Source organism: Eretmochelys imbricata, chromosome 16 (genome assembly GCF_965152235.1).
Source record: "Eretmochelys imbricata isolate rEreImb1 chromosome 16, rEreImb1.hap1, whole genome shotgun sequence".
Classification (NCBI taxonomy): domain Eukaryota; kingdom Metazoa; phylum Chordata; order Testudines; family Cheloniidae; genus Eretmochelys; species Eretmochelys imbricata.
Window position 1 is genome coordinate 9,846,568 of NC_135587.1, and position 24,922 is coordinate 9,871,489.

At 49.5% G+C, this 24,922-nt stretch overlaps 1 protein-coding gene across 1 annotated transcript in view; it reads right to left on the reverse strand.

Annotated features, from left to right (window-relative positions):
- The window catches only part of WHRN (whirlin), a 107,112-nt gene that overhangs the window by 36,821 nt on the left and 45,369 nt on the right, over window positions 1–24,922 (reverse strand). Inside the window, exons 3-5 of the mRNA XM_077836017.1 lie at window positions 21,738–21,863; window positions 6,228–6,447; window positions 5,700–5,731 (exon numbers count right to left, since the gene is read on the reverse strand). Of these exons, the coding sequence (XP_077692143.1) occupies window positions 5,700–5,731; window positions 6,228–6,447; window positions 21,738–21,863 (378 nt within the window). The remainder of the gene's footprint in view (window positions 1–5,699; window positions 5,732–6,227; window positions 6,448–21,737; window positions 21,864–24,922) is intronic.

Here is a 24,922-nt window from a genome sequence, read left to right on the forward strand (position 1 = left end):
GAAGGAAGCAAGGGAAGACATTGAAGAACAGGACTCGGGAGAGGAGAATTGAACAAGTGAGTGGCTAAGATCAAGGGAGAGCTGCTAGTGGCATATAGGTGTGCTGTGTGATTGGGTGGGTCAGAAGAGGTCCCTGCAGCAAAGTGAGGAGAGGTCATTCAGTGCAAAATCAGTGGGGCCTAGAGGCCACCATGACTTTCGTGCTCCACATGAGTACAGAGAAAGGCAGATAGGGCCAAACAGAACCCAGGAGTCCTCACTCCTCGTCCCCTAATCTGACCCTGGGCCCACCCACAAGCAGGAATAGAACCCAGGAGTCTGGAGTCGCAGGTCATTGCTTTAACCACTAGACCACATTGCATCTGCCAGTCAGTGGGTGATGTGAACCAAAACTGCAGTATCCCTAGGTTCCTGCCAAGAAAGTAGTTATCCCCCCGCCCCCAGAGATTAAAGTGTGACTATCTAAAGCTGTAGCTATATAGAGCTAAAATATTACTGCACAGCAGCTGGAGAAACAAAGTGTTTGCCCTGTCCCCCTTCAGCTAGCCAGGAAGTTACCCCTTCAATAGCTACTGAGTTAACACCAGGTTGTATTGCTCCCGGGGTGGGTGAGTGCCAGGCTTCTTTCTATGTGAAGGGACAAAGCAAGATCAACCACAGTTCCCTCCCGCCCACCCCCACTGATGCAAGCTCATAGCAGAACCCAGACTGAAAAGTCTGCAGGGTATACAAGGCTGCCAGCAGCTCCCAGTTGAGTGCCAGGGAGATTTTCAAACCTGACTGAGTTGAAAGGGCATTTTCTTTTGGAGCAATTTCTAACCTGATGCGTTCCCTGAACAGGCCAGGGGTCTGTTGTTCAGCCTTCCTACATCAAGGATGCAAATTGTTGTAAAGAAACAAAAGCCAAGCGAACGAGACACGGGGAAGCAGGGAAAAGCATGCAGGCCGTGCAACACGTTTTGCCAAATAAGGAGTGCACATCTGTTATCAGCGCATGCTACCTGTGAAACTTCCCAACTCATTTCCATTTAAAAGGAGGACGCTGCACCGAGAGAGATGCCGATAATCTCAGCAAAGCGGCAACTCCCCGTCGCCGGATTCCTGGCTGCGTTGTGACATGCGGTGCCCAGGTGGGGAGCTACCTGGTCTCAGAGGCCTGGCTCCGCTCAGACTGCTGGGAGTTGGAAAGGCCCTGGGTGTGCGAACGTAACATAGCCAGGTAGAAGATTATATTGGTGTCCAGGATGTTTCAGAGTTCTCAGCTGGCAGTGACCGGTTCTGCTCTGTCCCTTTTTCAATGTGTAATTATTCTCATTAAGAAGGCAGCGTGATCTATTCGAACTCATTAATCACAATCTGACCCTGCTGTTTTCCCTGCACTCTTAGTTCAGAATTAACCGCCCCCCCCTCCCCGCCCGCAGCATCTCCTCCCAGGCACAGAGCCACATCTGGGTTCCTGGATCTCTCTCCTGCTGATGCGTCTTCGATTTTGCTCCACCTCTGGGGTGCAGCTCAGTAAAGCTGCCAAGCTGCCATGGGGCACAGCCCCGGGAGGGCCAGCAGTGCACCACCATTCGCTTGCAGGAGGGAAATCACCTACTAACACTGCAGCTCTGAGCCCCGGTTGAATGCAAAGCAGTCTTGGGCAGAATCAGATTGAAGAGCGTCTCCACTCTCTAGGGGCATGCCAGGGTGACTTAGGGGGGTGACAGAGTCATTGAAACATACCCCTTCGGATGATCATTCGTGGGAGGCGGCTTTCCAGTCTTCATACCCACTGCTGCAAAACAGACCTTCAAACTCAGCTGCCACGTTAAGATAATCGGTTTCTATGCCCCTCCTCTGAGCAACGATTATACTGTAGGCAGCTGTTCCCTCCGTGTCCTCTCAATCCAGGTCTTAAGGAGACCCGAAGGGGAGCTGGCAGGCAGGTGAAAGAATGTGACTGCTCTCACCCCTGTGGCGCTCCATGGCTTTGGTGACCTGGGACAGCACAGGGTTTGATTGACCAGCTGAGGAGCCAGAGAGAACCCCAGGGTCTCTCGAGGGCCAACAACCTCAATAAAAAGAATTTCGTTTATAGTTTTTAACACTGAGCCCCATCTCATCTTGCCTGGAGTGGAGGAGGATTCCGGATGAGCTGAACAGAGACTTCAGGGTGGTGGCTTATAAAGCCATGGGGTGGGTCAAAGGGCTGCTTCCTATGGTCTTTCTCTCCCGTGCCCAGGGCTGAGCGCTGTATCAGTACGGCAGCAGCCGGCAGAGACAGAGACAATAAAAGAACCAGAGCGAAATGGAGGAGGGTGCATGCCTGCGTCAGGCAGAGCTTTGCTGATCTCCCTTCTGCCTCCAGTCTCCTGGCACTGCTGCGTGAATAGCCTCGGAGCGCAGCTGAGCACAGCACATGGGTGCACGCGGTGTGGCAGGCCTGCAATATCTGCCAGACACCCTCATGACGGACTAGACTCTCTCTCCACCCACAGCCTTGAGCAGGTTGGGCCTGCCAGGTATTACAGGGCCCTGGACTGAGTCTGATGGTTGCCAAGTATCCCCATAAGCTCAGCAGGTCGCTGACCTTCACCTTTGCCTGTAGGCTTCCAGCAAGTGAGTATAAGCTAAGGACAGGGCTACTGTTAGACTTGTCATTGTGAAGGGGAAAGACAGAGCTGGTGGCACACAGGTCCCTGCCACACATCCCACCTCCTGGGCACGCAGGTGAAAGGGTGTGGCTGCTAGCTCTGGCCTGGCCTGGCCGTGGTGGGGTGTAGCAGCCCTCTGGAGAACCAAGACTTGCAGACCTAGTCACCCACCTGCCCGCACTGGGACCCAGACCCAGTGGTACATACTGAACCAGCCCCAAATGGCTGGAGACAGAGGAAGGGTTGTGACAATGCATCAGGATAAGACTGGGATGGAGATGGCTGAGATTAGTCTCTAGGATGTCCCCTCTGCCTACTCTCTTGTAGCGAGGATGCACCTGTTGATTCCCAGTTGGTCACGGGTGCTGTAAGAATGGCAAGAGAAATCCAAAACCATCTGTCATCCTTTTCCCCCTCCAAGAAAGGGCACTATCAGTGTAATGAACTGGAGTTACGGGATGGGGTGGGGGGGAGGAAAACCCTTCTATCTCTGCTAGTCCATCCTGAGAGTCTAATTTCCACAGCGCAATGGACGAAAGCACCACCAGCGAGTTATCCCATTGCCCAGCAGCCTGGGTCGTCTCACTCATGAAATCATGCGATGCAGAGATATCTGCAGCTGCCAGCTCTATCCCAGGGCCTGGCTCTTTCACTCTTGGGTTCAGCTGTGGCCCTTTATGACTTCCCCCAGAACTGACACATCACCAGGAAGACCTGAAGAGCGGGGAACATGAAGTTCCCCTCGCCTTTGCAAGAGTTTGGCTCCATCCTTCTAGCTTTTGTCTGTTTAAATATCTCTTCTTTGATGCATATGGGAGATCTAGAGATAAGCAACCTCCAACGTAGCAGAGCTCTCCCCTGGAGCGGGGCTTTGGCCAGGCTTCCCCACCTTCTCACCTTTTAACCCATCTGGCAATCAACTGGATTGCCTTGGCTGATGGAAACTCAGAGCATCCCCATCCTCACTGGCATCCCGATGCCAGTCACTCCCCAAAGGTCTACAGCACTTGCACCCATGCATGGGCAAGAGGGTCTAATGACCCTGACCACAGAAGGTGGCTGGTGGAAGGGAGGGCAACAGCCAGTTCTCATGATGGAAGGGGATCAACCTCTTCCCTCTCTCCTAAATAAGGGTCAGACACCAAGGCCAGCTGGAAAGCACTGACTAATCAGGAAACATCTGCATGCTCTTGAAGAGCAAAATCTGGGTTGTCTATCAGAGTGGGTGAAAACATGTTTGGCTATTAAGGTTCTTTCTTCTTTCCTGCAACTTTCTTATTTCCAAGCCATCTCTTCCCATTTTAGAGCGGAGCCCACTGGGCAGGACACAGGGCTAAGCCGGGGCTCGCAGAGCAGCTCCGCCCCTGACACTGCATGGGGCGGTAAGACCTTGCTCTGCCTGAGTTATTAAAGTACTCTGAGATCGAGATCACTTTCCATCAAAGTGCCATATAAGTGCTCCGTATCATTATTCTGTCATTCTTGGAACTATAGAATTAACCATCTGGGATCAGTCAGTTGGTCCGTCAACTCCCATATCCTACCTCCAAGGTGACCAATACTTGATGCTGCTGGAGGAAGATGAAATCCCTGCCCCAGCACACAATGCCCCAGGGTAATTGTGCCAGGCTGCACATGAGGGAAGGGAAGAATTACACCCTGACACCCTTAAGCAATCAGTTTATGGCCCGGAGCACGTGATCTGATGATCATTACACCTCCGCTTCCATGACTGTTGCTATTTCTGTTGGCCATCAAAACTATTTAAAAAGCCAGCCACCATATGCATCCTAGGCAAGATGCATCTTCTTTCAGCACCAGAGCCTGATGAGAACTTCCCTTCAGAGCCGACCCTATTGCCAACTCAAAGATCATTCAGAGGTGGCACATAAAGATCTGTGTATCTACTACCCTGTTTTTTATCATGGCCTGCAAAACCTCTCAGAAAGTTGGAATCCAGAATCCTTGGCCACTGCAGCATTTCCCCAGAAACCTTTGCACTGTCACACTAGTGCATCCTGCCAATGCACTGTTGCAAGACCACCATCTCATGCCACCGAATGTCACTGCTTATCTATCACTATAAAAATCAGTGTGCCCCACGAAAACCCACAATTGATCCCACCTCTTCTCCCCCTCCCCAGTGATAGGAAATGGAGCAGAAACTGCAGTGCACAGGTGAAGGATTGAAGAATCAGAGCATCATAAATCACAGTAGCCTGCAAAACTCATCCTCCGAGAGGGAGGAGGAGGGAAAGAGCTGGGAATGTCTGATGGGGTGGGGGAGGGAGCGGAGAGCTGCTATGATAATTAAAAGCAACTTACAAGCGTTTTAATGTTCTTCCGCAAGATAAACCGCTGACAACTGGACATCAGTTACCTGCCAGCTGCACTGCCCAGAGCCGCTGCTTCCCGCCCAGATCCCTGCTGCTCCGGTAGGCTGGCCCTAGCTTTACAAGAGATGAGCAGCTGGCGAGCATTAGGAAGAGGGGGCTATTGAAAGGGAGGGGAATTGCAAGAGGTGCAATGGAACAAGGGGGCCGAGCAATGGGCTATCCCAGAGCAAGAGTCTTCAAGCTGGGAATACGCTCAACCCACAACACGCAGAGCTGCACTTCCAGCACCGTGGTTTGTTTGGGTCTTTGGTTCAGTGGGCTTAAAAGAGAGGGTGCCGGATTTGGATCTCACACACCAGTGCTCCGTTCGCTTGGCTGCAGGAACTCTGCATGTCCGCTGGTGTAACAGCAATCACAATCTGGCCAATAATTGGATCAGGACTCAGATTCGGATTCCAAGTGCTCCTGGAGCATGGTGGGGGTTTAGTTTCAGATTGCAGGAGAAGGGGGCTTGTCTCCCAGAGCACGAGATTTGTAATGTCTGACCAAAGAAGAGCAAGGCAGCTATGCAAAGATGGTGCTCCTCTCCCCGGGGAAGCTGTGCTGTCTTTCACGCATTGCTGGTGTACAACTGGCTCTCCAGCTTGCCCAGGGCAAAGCCTAATTCCAGCCCGCAGGGGCTCCTCAGGCATCTCATTTCATCTCCCCGTGTCCGGAGTCTTACCTTTGCCGTTGCCTCAGCTGTGTGATCACCAGCTGCCCTGTGAGGAGAGAGAACAACCTTTAGCACCGACCCAACTCAGAACAGTCCGAATTGGCAGGGTGGGACTTATTGGCATGGACCTTATTAAAAAGGATGCTTGCCCCTCCCCCATTGTTCTAGGTTAACACTAGAATATTAAATTGCAGGCCATACATCACTAATGGCTTCTAGACCAGGGGGAGACATGTTCTAGACCCCAGGGCACTGTCCCATGCTGCTGGGTTCTAGGCTATGGGCACAGTCTGCTGGGTTCCAAAATATGGTCCTAGGGTACAGGTTACCAGGTTCTAGGATAGGGGGTGCTAGGTTTCAGGCCACCGGTTGCTGGGTTCCAGATTACAGGTACATATAACAGGTTCATGGACCATGGCAGGCCAAGTCATGGAGTATAGGCCACTAATCTCACAAAACGACATCCAGACAACTCTTTACATAACACCTGGGATGCTGGCTTGCAGGCCATACAAAGCAAGGTTCCACAGATCTCACGCTGAATGCATACAAACCCTGCTGTGTTCACCGGGGTCTCTCCGATCTGGGAGCTCGCGATCCATTGGGTCTCATCCACAGTGGTGCGGGCATGCGGCAGCCTTCCGATGTCCTTCACAGTCATGATGAGGTGCCGTGAAGACTTCAGCAACTTCACCGCCTCGTCGTGGGGGATGCTGAGGAAGCTTCTGCCGTTCACCTCCAGGATCTGATCTCCCACCTGCAGACACAGGGAGAAATGAGTGCCCTGGGTGAGCCTGGCAGGCCTCCCAAGCATCTCTTCATGTTAGAGCCAAGCATTCCTCTCGCTGGTGTTACCAGGTATCCACCGCGTATCCTGGTGTCATGCCTTATCTACAGAGCAGTGCCCCTCTCCTGGCATTACTGCATCTCTAGCGTTTCCTTTCTTCTTGATACAGCTGCAAAACCGCTTCCTGTGATGGTCACCACCTTGGCCAACTCACTGGGGTGCTGAACTGGAGATCCGCAGAACTAAAGGCGTGAGCTACTACAGCTTAAGCTAAATCACCCAACTCATCTCCTCAGTGGACCAGGCGTAGAGAGGGACCCATAACACACGCTCATCACTGGGTTACATTTTCATCCTCCCTAAGTAATGCTGAATCACCAACACTCACGGGGTAAGATATGCTAAAGGGATCAGCGGCCTTTAGCAAGTGAAGGTGTGAGTCTAGCATGGGTATACCTACCTGGGCTAGCTTTAATCTAGCTAGCATGGGTAACGATAGTCGTGTAGAGATGGTGGCACAGGCTAACAACCAGCGTACAAGCTGGCCAGGGAGCCTGGGTATGTACTTGGGTTGGTAGCCCATGCTGCTACAGCTACACTGTTATTGTATGCCTACACATGCTACAATCACACCTTCCCTTGCAGTGTAGACGTACTCTTAGAAGGACCAACTAAGTGGCTGGGTTTTCCAAAAAGTTCAGCACCTGGGGTACACGCCGGTTGCTGAGTGCTTGAAAACCTGGCCCTTATTTAGGTGTCTAAATAAGTCTACACGGCAATCAGACACCTGCGGCTGGCCCGTGCCAGCTGACTCGGGCTAAGAGGCTGTTTTATTGCAGATATTTAGCCTTGGGCTGCAGCACAAGCTCAGGGACCCTCCCACCTCACAGGGTCCTAGAGCCAAGCCTGAATATTTACACTGCAATTAAACAGCCCTGCAGCCGGAGTCAGCTGGCACAAGCCAGCCATGGGTTTTTAACTCCATGTGTAGCCATGCTCTACACAGGAGTGGAGCTCTTCTGAAACCCTGGTTCCAACTGTGCGTGATGAGCAGTCACTATCCGGTTGCCAACTGGGCACAGAAGTGAGGGATGAATGTCACTTTGGGGCAAATACGGATTGGCTGGTTTTTGTTTTTTTAAATGGAACATAGTTTCGCATTTTTCACCGACTGAGTATTTTCCCCGGCCACCCCTCTGCTGACTGCTTCGGTCTACCCCACTGTCCTGCTGTGACCTCCCAATAATCCCTCCCTCCTTGAGTTCAACCTCTGCATTTACACTAGCTCCAAGCTTGCCCTCAAATTCTCTCGCAGTTCCTCCTCTCTGGCAAGAAGCTGAGCTAGCAGGGTTTCTCCTCTGCCTGGTGTCTCCGTATCACAACGCTGTCCTTAGCCGGACACAGAAATCAGTCGGATGGTCCCTGGTTAGCTGTATTTGTCACCCAATAGACATGTAGGCAATTAAAGGCTTTGGCACTCCAGTGGGGCAGGGCTGCATTGATTCCTCCGGTAGCCAATCTGTGTCTCTGCTGACGGCTTCTATAGCTGGGACCTGCCATGAGCTAACACACTCTGCAACCTCTTCTCTTTGTGCTCCCTGGGGGAATCACCTGTTTTATTACCATCCTGGCCCTGCGAGTCTAAGCCTCATCTCATTCAAGCCAGCAGGATCTGGCCCTAGGTTCACTGGCTGGATTAACACTGTCCCCTTATTCTGTAATCACTCCTAAACCCCCAGCTGATTTCCAAGCCCCCACATGGCGCTTACAAACCAAGCCAATTAAACAAATCAGCCAGGAGCTGGGAAAACACTCCACTCCCCTGATCAGTGCTCTGTTCACCCTTCCAAGTCCAGATGAAATCTGGGCTTGGTTCCGTTTTGAGCTGCAAACCCTTCTCCGCAGCTCTGGGTAATTCACTCCCGGGGGCGCACATTCTGCATGATACATTGCACGTTTTTTAACAACTCTCCTCTGTTAATCCATTTGCACCCTTTGCATACTCAGAGCAAGAAGTGGAGCTGCCTCCCATGGGTTTTTCATTAGTTTTCCTCTTGCAATTGTGTGTCTGCAGTGGTAGCGAACTTTTCTGCAAAGGAGTCACAGCCTGGACTGTGCCTCCTGTATCCATGCTCATTATTTTGGCTTCAGCTGTAGCTGACTGAATCTGAGTAGCAATGGTTATTGCTTTTTCTCGTGTAAATTGTGGTTCTGAAGTAAGCGTTCTCTTACACGAAGCATGGTTGTTTTCTCAATGAGCTGGTCTCCAATCATCTCATCTGCCATATTCCCAAAGTCACAAATTACAATCAGACTCCTCAGGGAAGCAATACACTGCTTTATAGTTTCCCCTGGTTTCTGCTCACGCTGGTGAAATCTGTAGCGATTAGCTGCTACATTCACTTTTGGCACAAAAACATTCTTTAATGCAGTGAGTGCAGGCTCATATTTATCATCTGCAAGGGGAAAAGTGTAAAATATACGCTGCCCTTCTGCTCCAAGGCAGTGGATGAGCAGAGCACGCTTTCTTACTTCAGAAATCTCTGTAGCACTGATTGCAAGCAGATAAATCTCAAACATATGGATCCAGGTAGTAAAAGCAATTGGAGGCTCACCTGGGCTTTGCAGAAAGGGTGCAGGTGGGTTCAGAGGCAGAAGATCCATCCTCGTTGCCAAAATATTGTATCAACCAGGCAAGATACTAACAAGCTTCAACAGCTTGTTCAAGAGGTTTCCACTTTATTTTCAAATAAAATAGAGCAAAACTCTATTTGCTCTATGCTGTTGCACCCTCGGTAGCTCTCTCCCAGCCTCTCAACTCCTCCCCCCTCCCTCTTGTCTTTTCAGACTCCCAACAGCCAGTGCACCCAATTCTAATAATTACAAGCAACATCTAAACACCACAGTTGGCCTCTTGGAGCTTCATCACAGGGTCTCAGGGGAAACCAATGTATAATCTCTTTGGATCAGGCTTCCATGCTGCTGGAGACTGTCACCTTGCAGCCAGATGGTGGCTGCCTGGAGTGTCACATGGATGCATCATTTTCAGCACACCTGAGAGTTTTATCTGCAGCAAGGAGTCCATCTCTTGGCATGACAGGGCACAGCCCTTAGCAAACAAGGGTGCAGCCGACACCTTGCTCTCACTCCCTGTCTTGAAAATCTAATGGGGAGTCACCTGCAGAGAGAACAACTGGCCACTTCAAACGTTTCACTAGCCTAAATATCCTGGCAACATCAGAGACAGAACTCAGATCCTGAACCTGCTGCAAAAGCACAGAGACTACCAGCTGAGCTAAGGGAGAATCCCCATCAGCTGTTAGCAGTATAACATATATGACACACAGTGCTGAGCAGTGCTGATTCTATGCAGTAAAGGGCGCTGGGGACACATTGGTCAGTTCAGCACGGTCACTGTGAACTTAGTTCTTCCTGGTGGAGTTTTGCTCTATGTTTGTGGCTTTATGTTAGCACTAGGCACCCATACAGTTAGCCAAAATGGGCCAAGCTGTGAACCTTGAAGGAGCTTGTATCCAGGGTTCCAGTCCAGACCAATCTCCCCACTCCATTTATTAATGTGCAGTGCTCCGAAATCCCCCTGAGTTAAAAATAACGCCAAACTATGCAAAGACAGAGGTCTTCTCCACCCGCTGTGAGTCCTCCTGAGCGGAATGCTGACAGTGGACACCTTTTCAATCTCTGTCCCTGCTCACTTGCATGCAGTCGACTGGCCATAAAGCACCCGCCAACAGTATGAGAGACTCCAATCCCTCATTGCAGTCTCTGGGGTTAATTCCACAGTGTCTCACTCCTGCTTCCAAATCCAGGCCAGCTTCGGGGTTGAGGACAGGGACGAGACTTCATCTTTCTTCTGCCTCTTTATCCCCCCGTCCTTTAATTAAAATAATCTGTCATTTCATTTCATGGCCCATAGTTCCACTGTAAAGGAGGCTTCCTCAGGCTGCTCCACACTGCTTGATATGCACCATTGTTTTGGGCCTTTTTTTTTTTTTTTTAAACTTGGCTTCCAGTGTATCCAAATCAGCTTTCTCCCTCCACACTGTGTCACAATCCTCTAAGTTTCTGATAAGTGGCGGCTTTGAAACAGCTCCTTCATATCTGCTTAACCACAGCCTTCTCTTTAGACCTTTGTTCTGACAAAGCTGTTGCCTTTATGCTTTGATTTCAGTGGAACAAACCGATCCCTTCAGTAACTCCCTGTCTGGAGGGGAGCTAGAATTTCTGAAGCTAAAGATAATAAAATGAAAAATCAATTCCAGTGTGGCTCATTCTGCCCATCATGGTGGAGCTCAGAGCTGGCCAGCTGGGTCTTGGGGGTCCTCCGGGCGCCGTGGGGCCAGCCGGGGTTCGGAGCTGCTCCAGGTGCCGGCTGTCTGGCTGGGGTTCGGGATTGCTCCAGGTGCCAGCCGGGGTTTGGAGCTGTGCCTGCAGTCCAGCCTGCGAGAGGGGGGCAGCGGAAGGGGCAGAGCCGTGGGTGGAAGAGACAGGGCGGGCGCTAGCCTCCCCGAACAGGAGGTGCATACACTGCCCATGAGTTTTACTGCTGTTAATTCCACTGATTTCAATGCGACTGGGAGCAGAATCTGGCCCCGTATGTCAAGGATAAAGCATCAGGAGACCCAGGTTCTTTTCTTGACACTGACTCACTTGCAAAAGTCATTTAACATCTGTGCCAGTGGGTGTGGGGATAATGATCAGTCTTGTAGGGATCAGCTGGCTTACGCCGCCCCCATTATCACAGTATCTGAGCCTCACCCAAACCTTGAGGTATGACAGCACCAGGACCCTCACTTTATAGATGGGGAGCTGAGACACAGAGACTAAGTGACTTGCCCAAGAATTAAACTCGGGTTTGCCAAGCCTGCGACTAGCATCCTAACCACCGGCCAGGCCTCTCTTCAGAACAATGTTCATGCAACCTTGGCGAAGTCCACCGAGAAAAATGCTACCCATTACTACTGCATTTATTACTGTGTGTGTCAGGGCAGGGGCGGGAGCTGCCAATTACCATACGCCACGTGGCACCAGAAAGTATTGCAGCCTCGGCCTCGAAAGGTCTCTCGTTGGGCAACACTGGAGCAAGGCCAAGGCTAGTCTCTACTCTCCAAACGTTAAGATTTCAGCCTGAGTTCCCCAGCCTGCCGGGAAGGGTTTTAAGGGGCTGTTTGTGCTCTAACGGGGTTAGGTAATCTGGTCACAGTGCATGCTGGCAACAGAGACACTTGCTCTTGTCTGCCTTTGTCATCCTGGTGCCACAATCTCCTGCTGAGCCCCTTAAGATGCAAAGGGCTCCTTGAATTGCACTGCCTAATGCTAGCCAGCCTGCGCTTTCCCTCCTGGTGCTGGCTATTTAGACATTCCACAGAACTGATCTGAATGGCCCGGAAGAGACCCCTCTGTTTGCTGGGTGCTAGGGCCTGGCTCACGAGCTCAGTCCTCTTTCCTTCCCAACGCTGCTCCCAGGCGAGGCGCGCACGTTCCACACAGAGCAACATGTTAGAGGGCCAGCTCGCACCTCTCCCTGTCCCAAATACGCGATGTGTAATGGACTATACCTTTAAGAGATTTGGTAATGGATCATACTAGGAAGTGCAAAGGGCTGGATCTGGCTGTGGTAGATGCAGAAGGAGTAAAACGGAAATAAAGGGCTGTTGGACCCTTCTGGCTTGTGTCTCTGTTACACTGAAGCTTCACCCTGGTTGTGTTGCACAGCATTGTCTGATCCATATTGAGGTGCTGTTCCATCCCAGAGATGGCTAGATGTCCGTGGTAGGTGAACTGATCCCTGTGTATAATTTACAAAGTACTCTGGGTTCCTCTGGCGTGAAATCCTCATCCCACAAAGGAGAGTTCTAACTAATGACTTGCTCTCTGCCTGATAAACCAGGACTCATTTGATCCCTTGAGATCTCCAAGAGTGACATGGAAATCATACCGATATTAGTAAATGCACATAACTATGGATTAAACACAAAAGCCTCAGGAAATGAAACCTGCATCATGTGAGGGGGGGAACCCAGGAGAGGCAAGATATGTGGATGACAAAATTATTCAGACTGAAAGACAACAAGAAGGACCTAACAAAGTTGGGGGACTGACTGGGCAAGACAGTGTAGGTAAAATCATTTGTAGAGTAGGGTCACACGCATCGGAAGGAACGACACATGCACTTTGATGGGTGCTAAATTAATAATAACTAGTCAGGAAAAAGACCTCGGCAGCATGGTGGACAGTTCGACGAACATCTGCTCAATATGCAGTGGTGGTTTAAAAAAAAAAAGGGGGGAACAAGATTTCGTGTAAAGCCAGAGATAGAGAATAGCCCCTAAACTGTTCTACAGCTCAACTGTATGCCCTCACCCTGAGCTCACCCTTCAACTCTCCTCTCAGAAAGGATACCAGCAGAAATTGAAAACATCCCAGGAGAGGGCAAAAAAGATGACTAGCATCATAGAAAGGCTTCCAGGCAAGCACAAAGTAAAAAGATTAGGACTGTCACATTTGGAGTGCAGACATATGAGAGGGGACATGGCAGAGGTATCCAAAATACTGAATGAGATCGAGAAGATAAGGCAGGTGCTCTCACTTACCCTTTTTCATAAGAAGAGAACAAGAGACATTCGATTAAATGGAAAGGCAGTACATTCTAAACTGATCAAAGGAAATCAGTTGGGATCCTGCACACGATCTGTGGAACTCCGTGCTACAAGTTAGCACTGAGGCTAAAAAACTCAGTCAGCTTTAAGACAGGATTAGGCATTTATAAGAGCTAAAGGCACAGTACTATAACTCAGCCAACCTGGGTTCTAGTCTCAGCTCTGCGCTTGGCCTACTGGATGACCTTGAACAAGTCACCTCACCACCGTGCCTCAGTTTCCTCCTCTGTAAAAGGGGATGAAGATACTGACCTCCTTGGTAAAGTGCACTGAGATCTGTAGATATAAATTATTTTACATCCATATAAAATAAGTCCCAGAGTTTTTCATGAGTAGACCGCCAAGTGCTTTACAAAGGTCAGAATCATTAGCCCTACTTTACAGATGGGAAACTGAGGCACAGGGAAGTGAAGTCATTTCCCAAGGTCACCCAGCAGGCCAGTGTCAGAGCCCGGAATAGAACCCATATCTCACAATTCCCAGGCCAGGGCTCTAACCAGTAGACCACAGTGCCTCTCCTTCTATAGTTAAAACTAGAATAAAAAAGAATCTGTAAGGGCTACAAGCCCTCATGCTTCAGGTCCTGAACAAACCAGTAGCTGGTGGGGGTAAGGCAGAAACTTTCCTTGCGAGCAGGTTATTCCATAAGTGTCCAATGTCTGCTACAGATATAGAGCCCCAGTCTCTTCCTACGTGCAACTCCCCTGGAGTCAAACCGGGGTAAAGCCAGCATGAGTTGAGAATCAGGCCCAACGTTTTCTGAATTCTGTATAACTGCAGGTGTGTTAGAAACAGGTCCTGCATCTGCCATCTCTGCAGAACCACCCCATCATGTGCTATTGCAGCTGAGGGCATCTGACTATTGTCTCTCTCCAGCAAACAGGTCCGATGCAGTAACCCACGCCTCATTCATGCAGCCCACATGAAAATGGCACTTTCCAGCAAGTTAAGAGTCAGACTGTAACAGCACCCACAACAGGGGCTCAGTCAGCAAAGACAGATGCAGTTCTCCTCTTGGCTGGACCATTCCTCCATTCTGAATACCACCTCCTCCCTTGCATGGCCTAGCAGAAGGGTAGGCAACCTACGGCTCGCGTGCCGAAGGCGGCATGTGAGCTGATTTTCAGCGGCACTCACGCTGCCTGGGTCCTGGCCAACGGTCCGGGGGGCTCTGCATTTTAATTTAATTTTAAATGAAGCTTCTTAACATTTTAAAAACCTTATTTACTTTACATACAACAATAGTTTAATTATATATTATAGATTTATAGAAAGAGACCGTCTAAAAACGTTAAAATGTATTACTGGCATGCAAAACCTTAAACTGGAGAGAGTAAATGAAGACTCGGCACTCCACTTCTGAAAGGCTGCCGATCGCTGGCCTAGCATCTTGCATCGAAGAAACTCAAAGTGCTTTGATAAGAATCATCATCATCCCCAGGCAGCAAGAATTTCCCATCATTGATCTCATGGTTGCAGAGAGGGTTGCTAGGGTTAGATTATTGATTAATGAAATGTCAGATAAACTAAGCTCAAACGGCTTTATTGACCAGAGAAAGGGTTAATATTTTACCCAGTCCTGTGAAGCAGTTTTCAATCTGTGACTGCTCCAAAGGGTGAGCTTCATTTGAGTTATTTGTATAGGGTGCTTGTTTACGACAAGCAGGAGATTAATATACCTCACTCCCTTTTTCGCCCCTGTGTTCCATACAATACCATTCCCGATGCCAGTAGACCATAAAGTACAAATAGTGTTAGACCCACAATGTGAACTACGGTTTTGTATTCCAGTGCCTAGCAACATTCATATATAATACTCCGGAGAGGATCCCACATGCACGTACAAAAAAACCCAGCCTTGAACAATTTAACTCCTCAGTAAATTTCCACAATAAAGCTTAACATAAATGCAAAAGCATGCAAGGGAGTTTGGTTTCTAGCTCAGCATAAGCATCCTGGTTCATTTTATAACACTGGCTAACAGGATGGTGGTAAAACACCTGTAGCAGCTGATGTCCTGCATGGTTGCAGCCCCACCACCCGTGGAGCTGCTAGGAAGGAAGGGCTGGGGTAGACAAGGCCAGAGACTCACTCCAAACCATACCAGGAGTCTGAACTTGGGTCTCCTACCTCCCAGTCCCCTTTGTCACTGAGTAGAGCCCACTAGGACATCAGTATTGGCAGTACAAGGGGAAGAAGAAAAGCAATAGTTGTAACATAGCCTCTGAAAGGCAGGGATACAAAACAAGAGCTGGTGACTGGTGGCCTGGAATCACAGCTCGCCACATTTCTGTATGGCTTCCTGCTGCCTCTCCTGGGAACAGCAGCAAAGGGTTTGGTGCAAGAGGCTCATAACAATCATTCGCCCTGCTCAGACTTGCTCTGTTCCCTCCTCAGCCTTCCCCAGTGGAAGGTGCTCCAGGATCAGGTGCTGAGTTTCTACGCTGGCTCTGGAAGCAGATCAAGCTGAATGTGTCTAAGTTGGTGGGATACAGAACCCAGGCCAGCTGGAGAAAGAGCTGCAGATAGGGTCAAGCAGACAGCAAACCTGGCAGCCCCGCTGCTTTGTTAGAGTGAGTTTAACTCACAAATGTCATGAGTTCTGATGTTCTCAGAGAGCAGAATTCACAAATCCCCTTCACACTCCTCTGGCTTTACACCAGTGTTCAGAAAATTCCTAACCGCCATAGAAACAACTAGGGTAAATTATGCAACAGCCTAACCAGCTAAGACAACAGCATGTCGGGGTGAAGAAGCCTTGAATTAAATGTGCAGTGAGCATCATCTCCTGAGCCTCTTTAATGCACTGAGCAATCCATACTGGAATGGAGTTTTGCTGCTAAAATAAGGAGTGTCTATGGCACTGCAGTACTAAAACGATGAACATTCAAGTTCTATCAAGGAGTTTTATCGCAATTATGAATCTTTAATAGTTTTTCATATCAAGTATTAAATTTTCATATTTTTTTGTACAAGACAGATATGCAGTTTTAATGAGCCATCTGATAACTATTTCATAGAGGTCCAAAATACCAGCAAGCCCTTTCCATAATAAGGAGTCTAGGGAGGGGATCAGACAAAGGAAATGAAGGAGAACTAGCACCACAATTAGATCTCCAGGGCAGATGCCTGTGGTGGGATGCAGCACAAGGAGTTTGTGCTGTTGTAACAGCGCCTTAGGGTGACAGGAGAACACAGTCTTAGCCAGCAGTTTCTGGTGCTGTTTTGTGTGGGGTCCAGCAGAAGGGACACTAACTTGGACTCAGAAGACCTAGGATCTTGTTGTCTCTTCCACTGACCTGCTGTGTAACCTCTATCAGCAACCTGTTTCACCTCCTGCTTGCCCTTTGGCTATTTAGCTTATAAAATATTCATGGCAGAAACGGTTTCTTACTATGTGTTTTGTATAGTGCCTACCATCACGAGGCCCTGATCTCCATTAGGGCCTGTAAGTGCTATTGGAATAATAATTAATGAGGAGAAACTACAGGCAAAATACACCTATCAGTTACAGATCCTGTAAAATAGTTATTGATGAAAAGCAAATGATGGAATACTTGGGAAAACTGAGCATACACAAAATCAGTCAGCGTGTATGATACACATTTTTTTCCAGGGATTTTACTAATTAACACCAATAACCATTTTTCATAAACCAAGGACAACTAATGACCGGTGAAGGGAAAATGTAGTACCAGGTTTGGTTTTGTTTTTTAAAGTTGATCCTGGCAATTACTGTGCTGTAACTCTAGCTCCTACAAGGGGAATAGAGGCAGAAATAAGAGGAGAAGCATTCAGAGAGAAAAATCACCGCAGTGGACATTGTGGGACAGATTTTCAAAGGGCTCATCACATTGGGTGTCAACACCGGGAACTACTGGGAGCTGAGCACTTTTGAAAATCTGCCCCAAAATATTGGTGCTGAGCACCACCCATAGAGGGCAATGGAACCAGCAGCAAGAAGCAGGATGAGTTCATAAAGAGCAAATCTTGCTGGACAATCTTGGTGGCTTGTTTGGAGAGAATTGCAAGATGACTAGATGAAGGGAGGTGCAGTGGCTGGAATACAGATGGATTTCGGTAAAGAATTTGACACTGCCCTTGAAAAATTAATTCAAACTGGCTTGGGGAGGAAGGCAGCCACATGGACTGAACGCGAGCGAAAAGCCTGGAAACGGAAAGGTAATGCTAACTAGCATTTAATTGATCTGGGAGCAAGGTGGCTAATGGGATGCTACAGGAGTCAGTGTTAGGACTGGCCTCATTTAACATCATTAATATACCAGAAGATGAAGGTGAAATGACATTAATATTAAACTAGAAGGAGTTGCAAACCGCAGCCAGGATAGAGAACTAATACAAAGATCTAGAGAGATTCAAAATATGGTCAGAAAAGAAAAAAAAAAAAAAGAATCAACTTGGACGAATGTGATCTAATATATAAGGGCATATAACCGGAGACACCAGATGCAATCAGTGGGAGGCAGTAATATTGAACAGACCTAGAGTGATGGTGGATAGCAAATGAGACCAATGCACTTGTCGTCGGGCACATGCAAAGGCATCTAATTGCAGAGCAGGGAAGTCAGAGCCCCTCTCTATGGAGCTGGTCCAGTGCCCATTAAAACCAGCGAGAGTCTTTCCATTCACTGCACTGAGCTCTGATGAGACTCTGTATGCAGCGGCTGACCAATCACACCTGGAACATGTTCTGAGGCTAGTACTTCTGAATTGCAGTAGGATTTTAATTAGCTGGCAGTGGGCTTTCACCGAATGTTTTGCATTGTCCGTGTAAGGATCAGGAAGCCCTTAACAAATCTTGCCCCTGTGAGTAAGTAGTATTTCCATTGGGCTTTGGGGGTACCTGAAGCACAGAGAGGCTAAGGATGATGCTTTCAAGACTAAGAAAGTACAATGCCCACTGGCTCCTTGGCAGCTCAGACAATGTTCAGCTCCGTGGGAGCCGAAATTTACACATTTAAACCCCTATTTATGCTCTCCTCATTTGTTTATTGTCTCCATTGGCTGCTTGTCACCAAATACTGTTTGTTTGTAAGTGACTTATCCCAGGTCACACTGGGAACCTGTGGAAAAGCTGGGAATGAAACCCACATCTCCTGAATCCCAGTCTAGTACCTTAACCATAAGGCCATCCTTTAGATGGCTGATATTTGTTGGCTCCTTGGGTGAACATTTAATAGGACTGGAGTTAATGATTCACTTATAAAATTATCATTCACCATATTAAATATAGCTGAGGGCAGATAATGTAGTTTAATATGCATAGAGATAGCCGGTAATTTAGGACCTTATCCAACGCCAATTGACGTCAGCTGGAGTCTTTCCATCAACTCCAACAGATGTTGGATCATGCCCCTAGGGAACAGAAGTCTTTCTATTTGCCTGGTATAACCCGTTACTTGGAAGGACTTGTTTAACTTCAGTTTCTTTCCGCATCTTAGAATCAGGTCTCTCTGTGCCTCTGCCCATCTTAGCTTAGGGAGTATGCATATACATTCTATAGTATCATTTTACGTGGATAATAACAAGACACAGAGACCCCTTTCTGTTCCTCCCGCCACCAAAGATTTCCAAATTTACAGCTTGCAGTGTACGGAAATCAGGGAGAAGGAACTATATAGAAGGATGCAGACCCTGGTGTTTAGCAAAGCGTCCGGCTTCTGGCACGCACAAATCAGCTACAGGAAAACAGCACAGCGAGGAGCAAGGCATAAAGAATCAATAAGCAGAGATATAATGTGAAGACAATGCTCGCGGCATGAAGCCTTGCATAGAAAACACCGCCACCTCTTAAATCCTCATTGGCTAACGTGGAAGAAAATAACACAGGATTAGACAGTGCATTTTTATAGAAGTGTCTTCAATTATTTCCTTCCCTCCACCGCCTGGGAGATGAAATGATAGGTGGAGAGAGAATGCTGTGTATTATAAATGGAAATAATCTGAGAGGGTGATAATAGAAGGCTGTATTCTTATATGGCTGCTATTATTTTTTCCTATACGTATTTCCCTTAGCCCAGATGTTCCATTAGCTGCTCTGGCCTCCTGGCTGAGCTAGGGAAAGTAGCAATTTTCTCTGGGTGGTGATGGGGGCTGGTTGGGGGAGCTTGGTGGAACATGGAGGCATCGATTATGAAAATAATCTCAGGGAATGGGCACCAGTTCCCCTCCCTCTCCTGCCATTAATCTTGCAGTGTTTACAAGGGGGAGCCTGACAAGTCGGTGCTGGGGACACATAGGTTTGATCTCACCTCAGCCCAGTGACTTGCGTTATGTCCGAAGGCAGCCCTGGGTGGCACGTCTGTTTTCTCTTTACTTTAGGGGGAGAAATGCAGCTGCTGTGCAATGGTAAATATGAGTGGGATAACAGTGCTGCCCTTCCATTTCATCCGCTACGTAGCACTGTTCCCATTGCCCCTCGTGTACATGAACTAGGGGAAGTGTCAATGTCTCCCCAGGGCCAGGGGTGAGCCTTTAACTCAAAGAACAGCTGTTTAAAAAGTTCTGGCATGTGGGCAGAGTGGTTCCAAAGGGAGAAGCCCACAATCCCAGAGGCCATGTGACAAGGGTGGTATAAACACTGAATAGAATGAAGATGGTCCAGCACGGGAGGTTTGTAGGGCCAGCTGGGAGTAGAAAGACTGAAGGAAGATTAGCTCTCAGTCTTTGTAAGGGATCTACCTGGCCCCCAACACTGCAGTATTGGAGTACCTCAATCTTTAATGGGTTTATCTGCACAATAACCTGTGAGGCAGGGCAGTGCTATCATCCCCATTGTACAGATGGGAAACTGAGGCAACAACAAGTTGAATGATTTGCCCAAGGTCACACAGGAAGCCTGTGGCAGAGCAGGAATGGAACCTGGATCACCCCAATCCTTGATGAGCCCCCTAACCCTTGGCCCATCCTTCCTGTCCAGCCTCCACTCTCAGGCAATTTAGCACACGCTGCAGTAGTGACAGAAGGGCAGTGCCGTGAGGATGTGGGATTAGCGCTCCACTGCAGAAAGTTTAGCAGTGAGGTAGTGGGAGTCATTTGCCAGCCCATCACAGGGGCAGTGGGATCAAGGTGGATTACACCTTGATCTCTGATAATCCAGGCCTTTGTCTATGTCTTGAGGGAACACAAACAGCAGATTACAAGGAGTTTGTTACCCATCAGCCCTACACTGAAGCAACAGATACCGTCTTATCAATAAATTTCCAAGGGAACCCCCCACAACACCTTACCCTCAGTTGCTGCTGAATCGCTCTGAACCAGAGATGAGGAGCACGAAGTTGCGACCCTGAGGAGATGGGCCATTTACAGAAAAGCCAAACAGAACTGGGTTATTTTGAGCAGCACAGCCAGAAATTACAGCCCATAAACCTGCTTCTGAAACATGCTCCCAATCAGAGGAGCTAAGGACTATTCCAGAGTCCAGTGGGTCTCTTTACAACTTTACTGTCTGATATTACATCATTTTCTACCGCATCTGCCCCCAAAGCCTGAGCCATCAGCTGAGCTCCTGCATTTCCCCTGCCGAGACCTCTCTCCTGGCTAATGACTGGGCTCAGGGAGTCCTTCGAACCAAGCAGAAAAAAGACCTTGCCTAATGCTACCTCAACAGTGACCGTGCACCAACCCCTGGGCATGAGGGCAACGCAGCTGCAGAGAGAATGCCATGGGAGATGCTGTAGCAGATCCTTGGAGAGTCCTCGTATCGCTGAGAAAACCCTGAAGCAGGTGTTGGTCCTAACAGTAGGAATTGAATACGGAGATGCGGAAGTGGCCAGAAGCAGATGTAAGCCGCATCAATTTCGGCTGCCCGCAGACACACTCCGGCTCAGCCCTGCATTTGCCACCTACGATGCCGATCGTTAATGGAGATTACTCTTGCAAATGTCACTGAAGCGGAAGGAACCCAACACAGACATAGTGTCATGCCAGCTGCTGCTACTGCGAACCCAGGCCCCCGAAACCCAGCATCACTGCAGCTAATGCAGACTCCCAAGGAAGTACCGAGAGGAAGAAGTTCAAAACTGCAGCTCCAAGTGGCTAGCAGTGGCAGGTTTCTTTGATCAGGCTGCAATGAGAAAGATGCACTGGGTGGGGGCATCAAAGCCAGTCACTTTAATAGGAAAAAGTCTCTTCTCTTGCAGCATGGGGAGGCGGGACAGTGAGACTTGCTTTTCCCTCCAGACGCCCAGCTTTGATTGCCGCCTAGGATTTCGACGCTGGGCTCGCTCCCAGCCCAGCTCCTGGTGGCGAGACTTCCATTCGGATTGGAAACAAGGTCACACGGGTCGCCACGTGGCGTGCACTAGTGCCGAATGGCAGGTGCCGCCTGCTCCGGAGGGCTGCGTCCGTTGTGTACAGCGCGCCTAATGGGATGCTACAGGGGTCAGTGTTAGGATTGCGGAGGTGGACTCCGAGAGGCCCAGGGCAGCGGCTGGTTACCGCGTCGGCAGCATGAGCACCGAGACCCACATCGGTTTGAGCTCCTGCTCTGTAAATGCATTCTCAGTTCCCAGATGGGCCCCAAACCTACTCCCCCCACACACTTACGCGCTCGCATCTCACCTTCAGGCCTGTGCTCTCCGCTTCCGAGCCCTTATCCACGCCGGTGATGTAAATGCCCAGCGCGTATTCTGCTCCTCCTCGGATCATGAGGCCCAAGGACTTCCCTTCGTTCAGCACCAGGTTCACCTGTGGAGAGGGAGAGCTGGTATTTACGGAGCCCTGGAGACGTGCCAGATACTTTACGGGTGCAGGGAAGAGGCACTGCCCCTACCCCAAGTCTGGGACAACATGGCGTCCAACCGCTGGCCATCGAGGCTGGTCCTGGTTCGAGGGAGATGGTGTTTAGAAGACAGCGTGTACCTAGAATCGGAGAATCTGGCTGATTATGAACTGAAAATGTGCCCCTTGTACAGGGTCTGAATCAGCCCCTTTGCTATGAGGAGGAGAGTGGGGGCAATGCCTCCCCAGCCCCTCCAGCCATCTCCCCTGCAGCCCCCGAATGGTTCTGGTGTGATGCGGGCGCAGTCTGAGCCGCGGCAGTCCCTTCCCTGCTACGGCAGTGCTGCAGCGCCCCACCTGGCTGCCTGCTGCATTGCAAGGGAGGGGAGTGAGTCATTCCAGTGCAGGGGTGGCCAGCCTGGGGCTCCGGAGCCCCACGTGGCTCTTCAGACGTTAATATGCGGCTCCTTTTCTAGGCACTGACTCCGGGGTGGGAGTTACAGGCGCCAGCTTTCCAATGTGCCCCAGGGGTGCTCACTGCTCGACCCCTGGCTGTGCCACAGGCCCTGCCCCCACTCCACCCCTTCCTGCCCCCTCCCCTGAGCCGGCCGTGCCCTCGCTCCTTCTCTCCCTCCCAGAGCCTCCTGCATGCCACGAAACAGCTGATTGGTGGGACTGCTGGGGGGCGGTAGGCGCTGGGAGCGGCAAGGGGTGGGGGGGGGGGCTGCTGACGTATTACTGTGGCTCTTTGGCAAGGTACATTGGTAAATTCTGGCTCCTTCTCAGGCTCAGGTTGGCCACCCCTGTTCTAGTTGCTCCTTTTGCCGACTTTCCTGCCACGCTTGCGGAGACCCGGGGAGAGCAGAATGGCGAGGGACTGGCTCCAGGGCGAGGGAAATAGCTGAAGGATTGGTTGTGGGCCCTTGCCATGTTTGTGTGGGTGATTATGACAAACAAAAATAGCAAAAAGAAGAAAGGTCTCTCCAACCTGGAGCATGTGGTATAAAGTAGAGCCTGCCACATTGCAGCACTAACATGTGTCAGACCTGACTGCTCTGGATCCGAAAAGTCATTATGGAGTCCAGAGCAGGAAGTGGGAGGGGGCAGATAGAGGGCAGGGGCCAGGCTGTTTGGGGAGGCACAGCCTTCCCTACCCAGCCCTCCATATAGTTTTGCAACCCTGATGTGGCCCTTGGGCCAAAAAGTTTGCCCACCCCTGTGCTAGTGGGAGCGGGGCTACAATTTCTCTTCCATGCACAGCCAGGCTGGGGCCCTGGGAGTCAGAGGGTCAGCCACTTATCAGTTGGCTCAAAATTGAGGCTAGACAGTAAAGGCCAAGATTGGGCAGACCACAGCCTTTGGATTGAAAAGGCAGCTTCATTTGGTCAAAGGATAATCTGGCAACAAGCCCACATGCCCCACAGCCTTTAAAATGCTGTTCATTCTGGAAAAAAAAAAAAAAACCACACGGGAAATATGAACCATCAGGGAGCTAAGAACAAATAGAAGTTTGAAGAGGACATTCATCTTTACTATACTAACTCAATCCGAAGCGATAGGGGGAGGGCCCGCTGTCTGTGTAAATCCAAAACCAGCTGTGTGATAAAAGGATTGAGATGCATTTTGCCTATTTCTTTTATGTTCCTAGGAAAGAGGACTCCCAAATACCTGACTTGCACCTGCTGCCAGCAAAAAGTGTTACCCAAGAGGTGGCAACATGTACCCATCTAGAGACACTGAGCACCTCTGACATGTGCCAAGCCATTGATACCCTGCGATTTCCCCAACCAATTCAATAGTTTGTAGAATCTGTAGGGGATGGCCTGAAGGGGTTTGTTGATGAATAAAGGTAAATCAGCATAGAGGCATATTTTTGTCTCTCAGAGCTCTATTTTATCTATTAACACTCTAATTTTTATTGCCAGAGGCTCTTAGGCCAAATCAAACAGGAGTGGAAACAGGCCTGACTGCTACCCGAGAAGGGGAGACATAGTGATTGGTTAAGACACAAGAGGTAAGACTGGAGTACAAAAGTCTAACCCGGAGCAAATTACAGCAACAAGGGAAACAGAAGATAGTGCTGACTAGAAGCTATTTGCCGGTAAGTCTGTCTTTTTGTTCACTGTTTGTACAGCACCCAGCACAATGGGTTTAAAATCAAACGCCACCAGGGCTCAAACCGAGCAGCTGTTATACTTTCCCAAACTTCCCCTGGAGAGACTATGCACCCTTTGACAGCTCAGATCTAGGTCTTGCCGGACACACATCACCACGCACACAAAGGGGCACATGGCTGTGACCGTCCCTCCTAACGCAGCCCACAGAAGCAGAGAAGGAAGATGTGCAAATGCAGTGAGACACTGTTGGAGGAGTACCTGAAACAGGAGTGCCTCTCTGCTACTCAGACACCTCAAGGAGCTGTTTTACATCCGGCATGCGCTTTTGCTATACCACAGGCAGGGTACGATTTGCCCTGGTGAGGGTACAGGGGAGATCAGGGCGAAAGCTAGCCCTGAAGAATCTAAAAAGCCCTGGACTTGACAGGAGCTCTGCATGGGATGAGGATCAGTCCAGTCTGCATGGCCTGGGACCCAAGTTATGCAGAAAGGCAGAGGCAGGCTCTCTGGAGACCTCTGAGTAGATTTTCAAAATGGGGGAAAGCAGGATTTACATGGATACCTGCTCCACACTGGGAAAGAGTTCAGAACTTAGGGACCACGATGTAAACATTGCGGGGTTCGGAGTAAATAGGGAAAGAAATGCAGACGTGCTGCATCCAAAGGGTAACACCATCATGGAGGTAGCTCCTGAGAAAGTGACTCAAGGAAAGAGCGGGGAAGAGATCAAGAGAGGCGGCATGTGTTTTGTGGGGGAGGAGACTGAGGGATCAAGTAAACAAAAAAAGCAAAAACAGAGAGATGTAGGCCCTTGTCTAGAACTCAGGAGATGTGGGTTCAATTCCCAGCTTTGCTACAAAAACCCTGGGCAAGTAATTTAATCTCTCGGTGCTTCAGTTCCTGACTTGT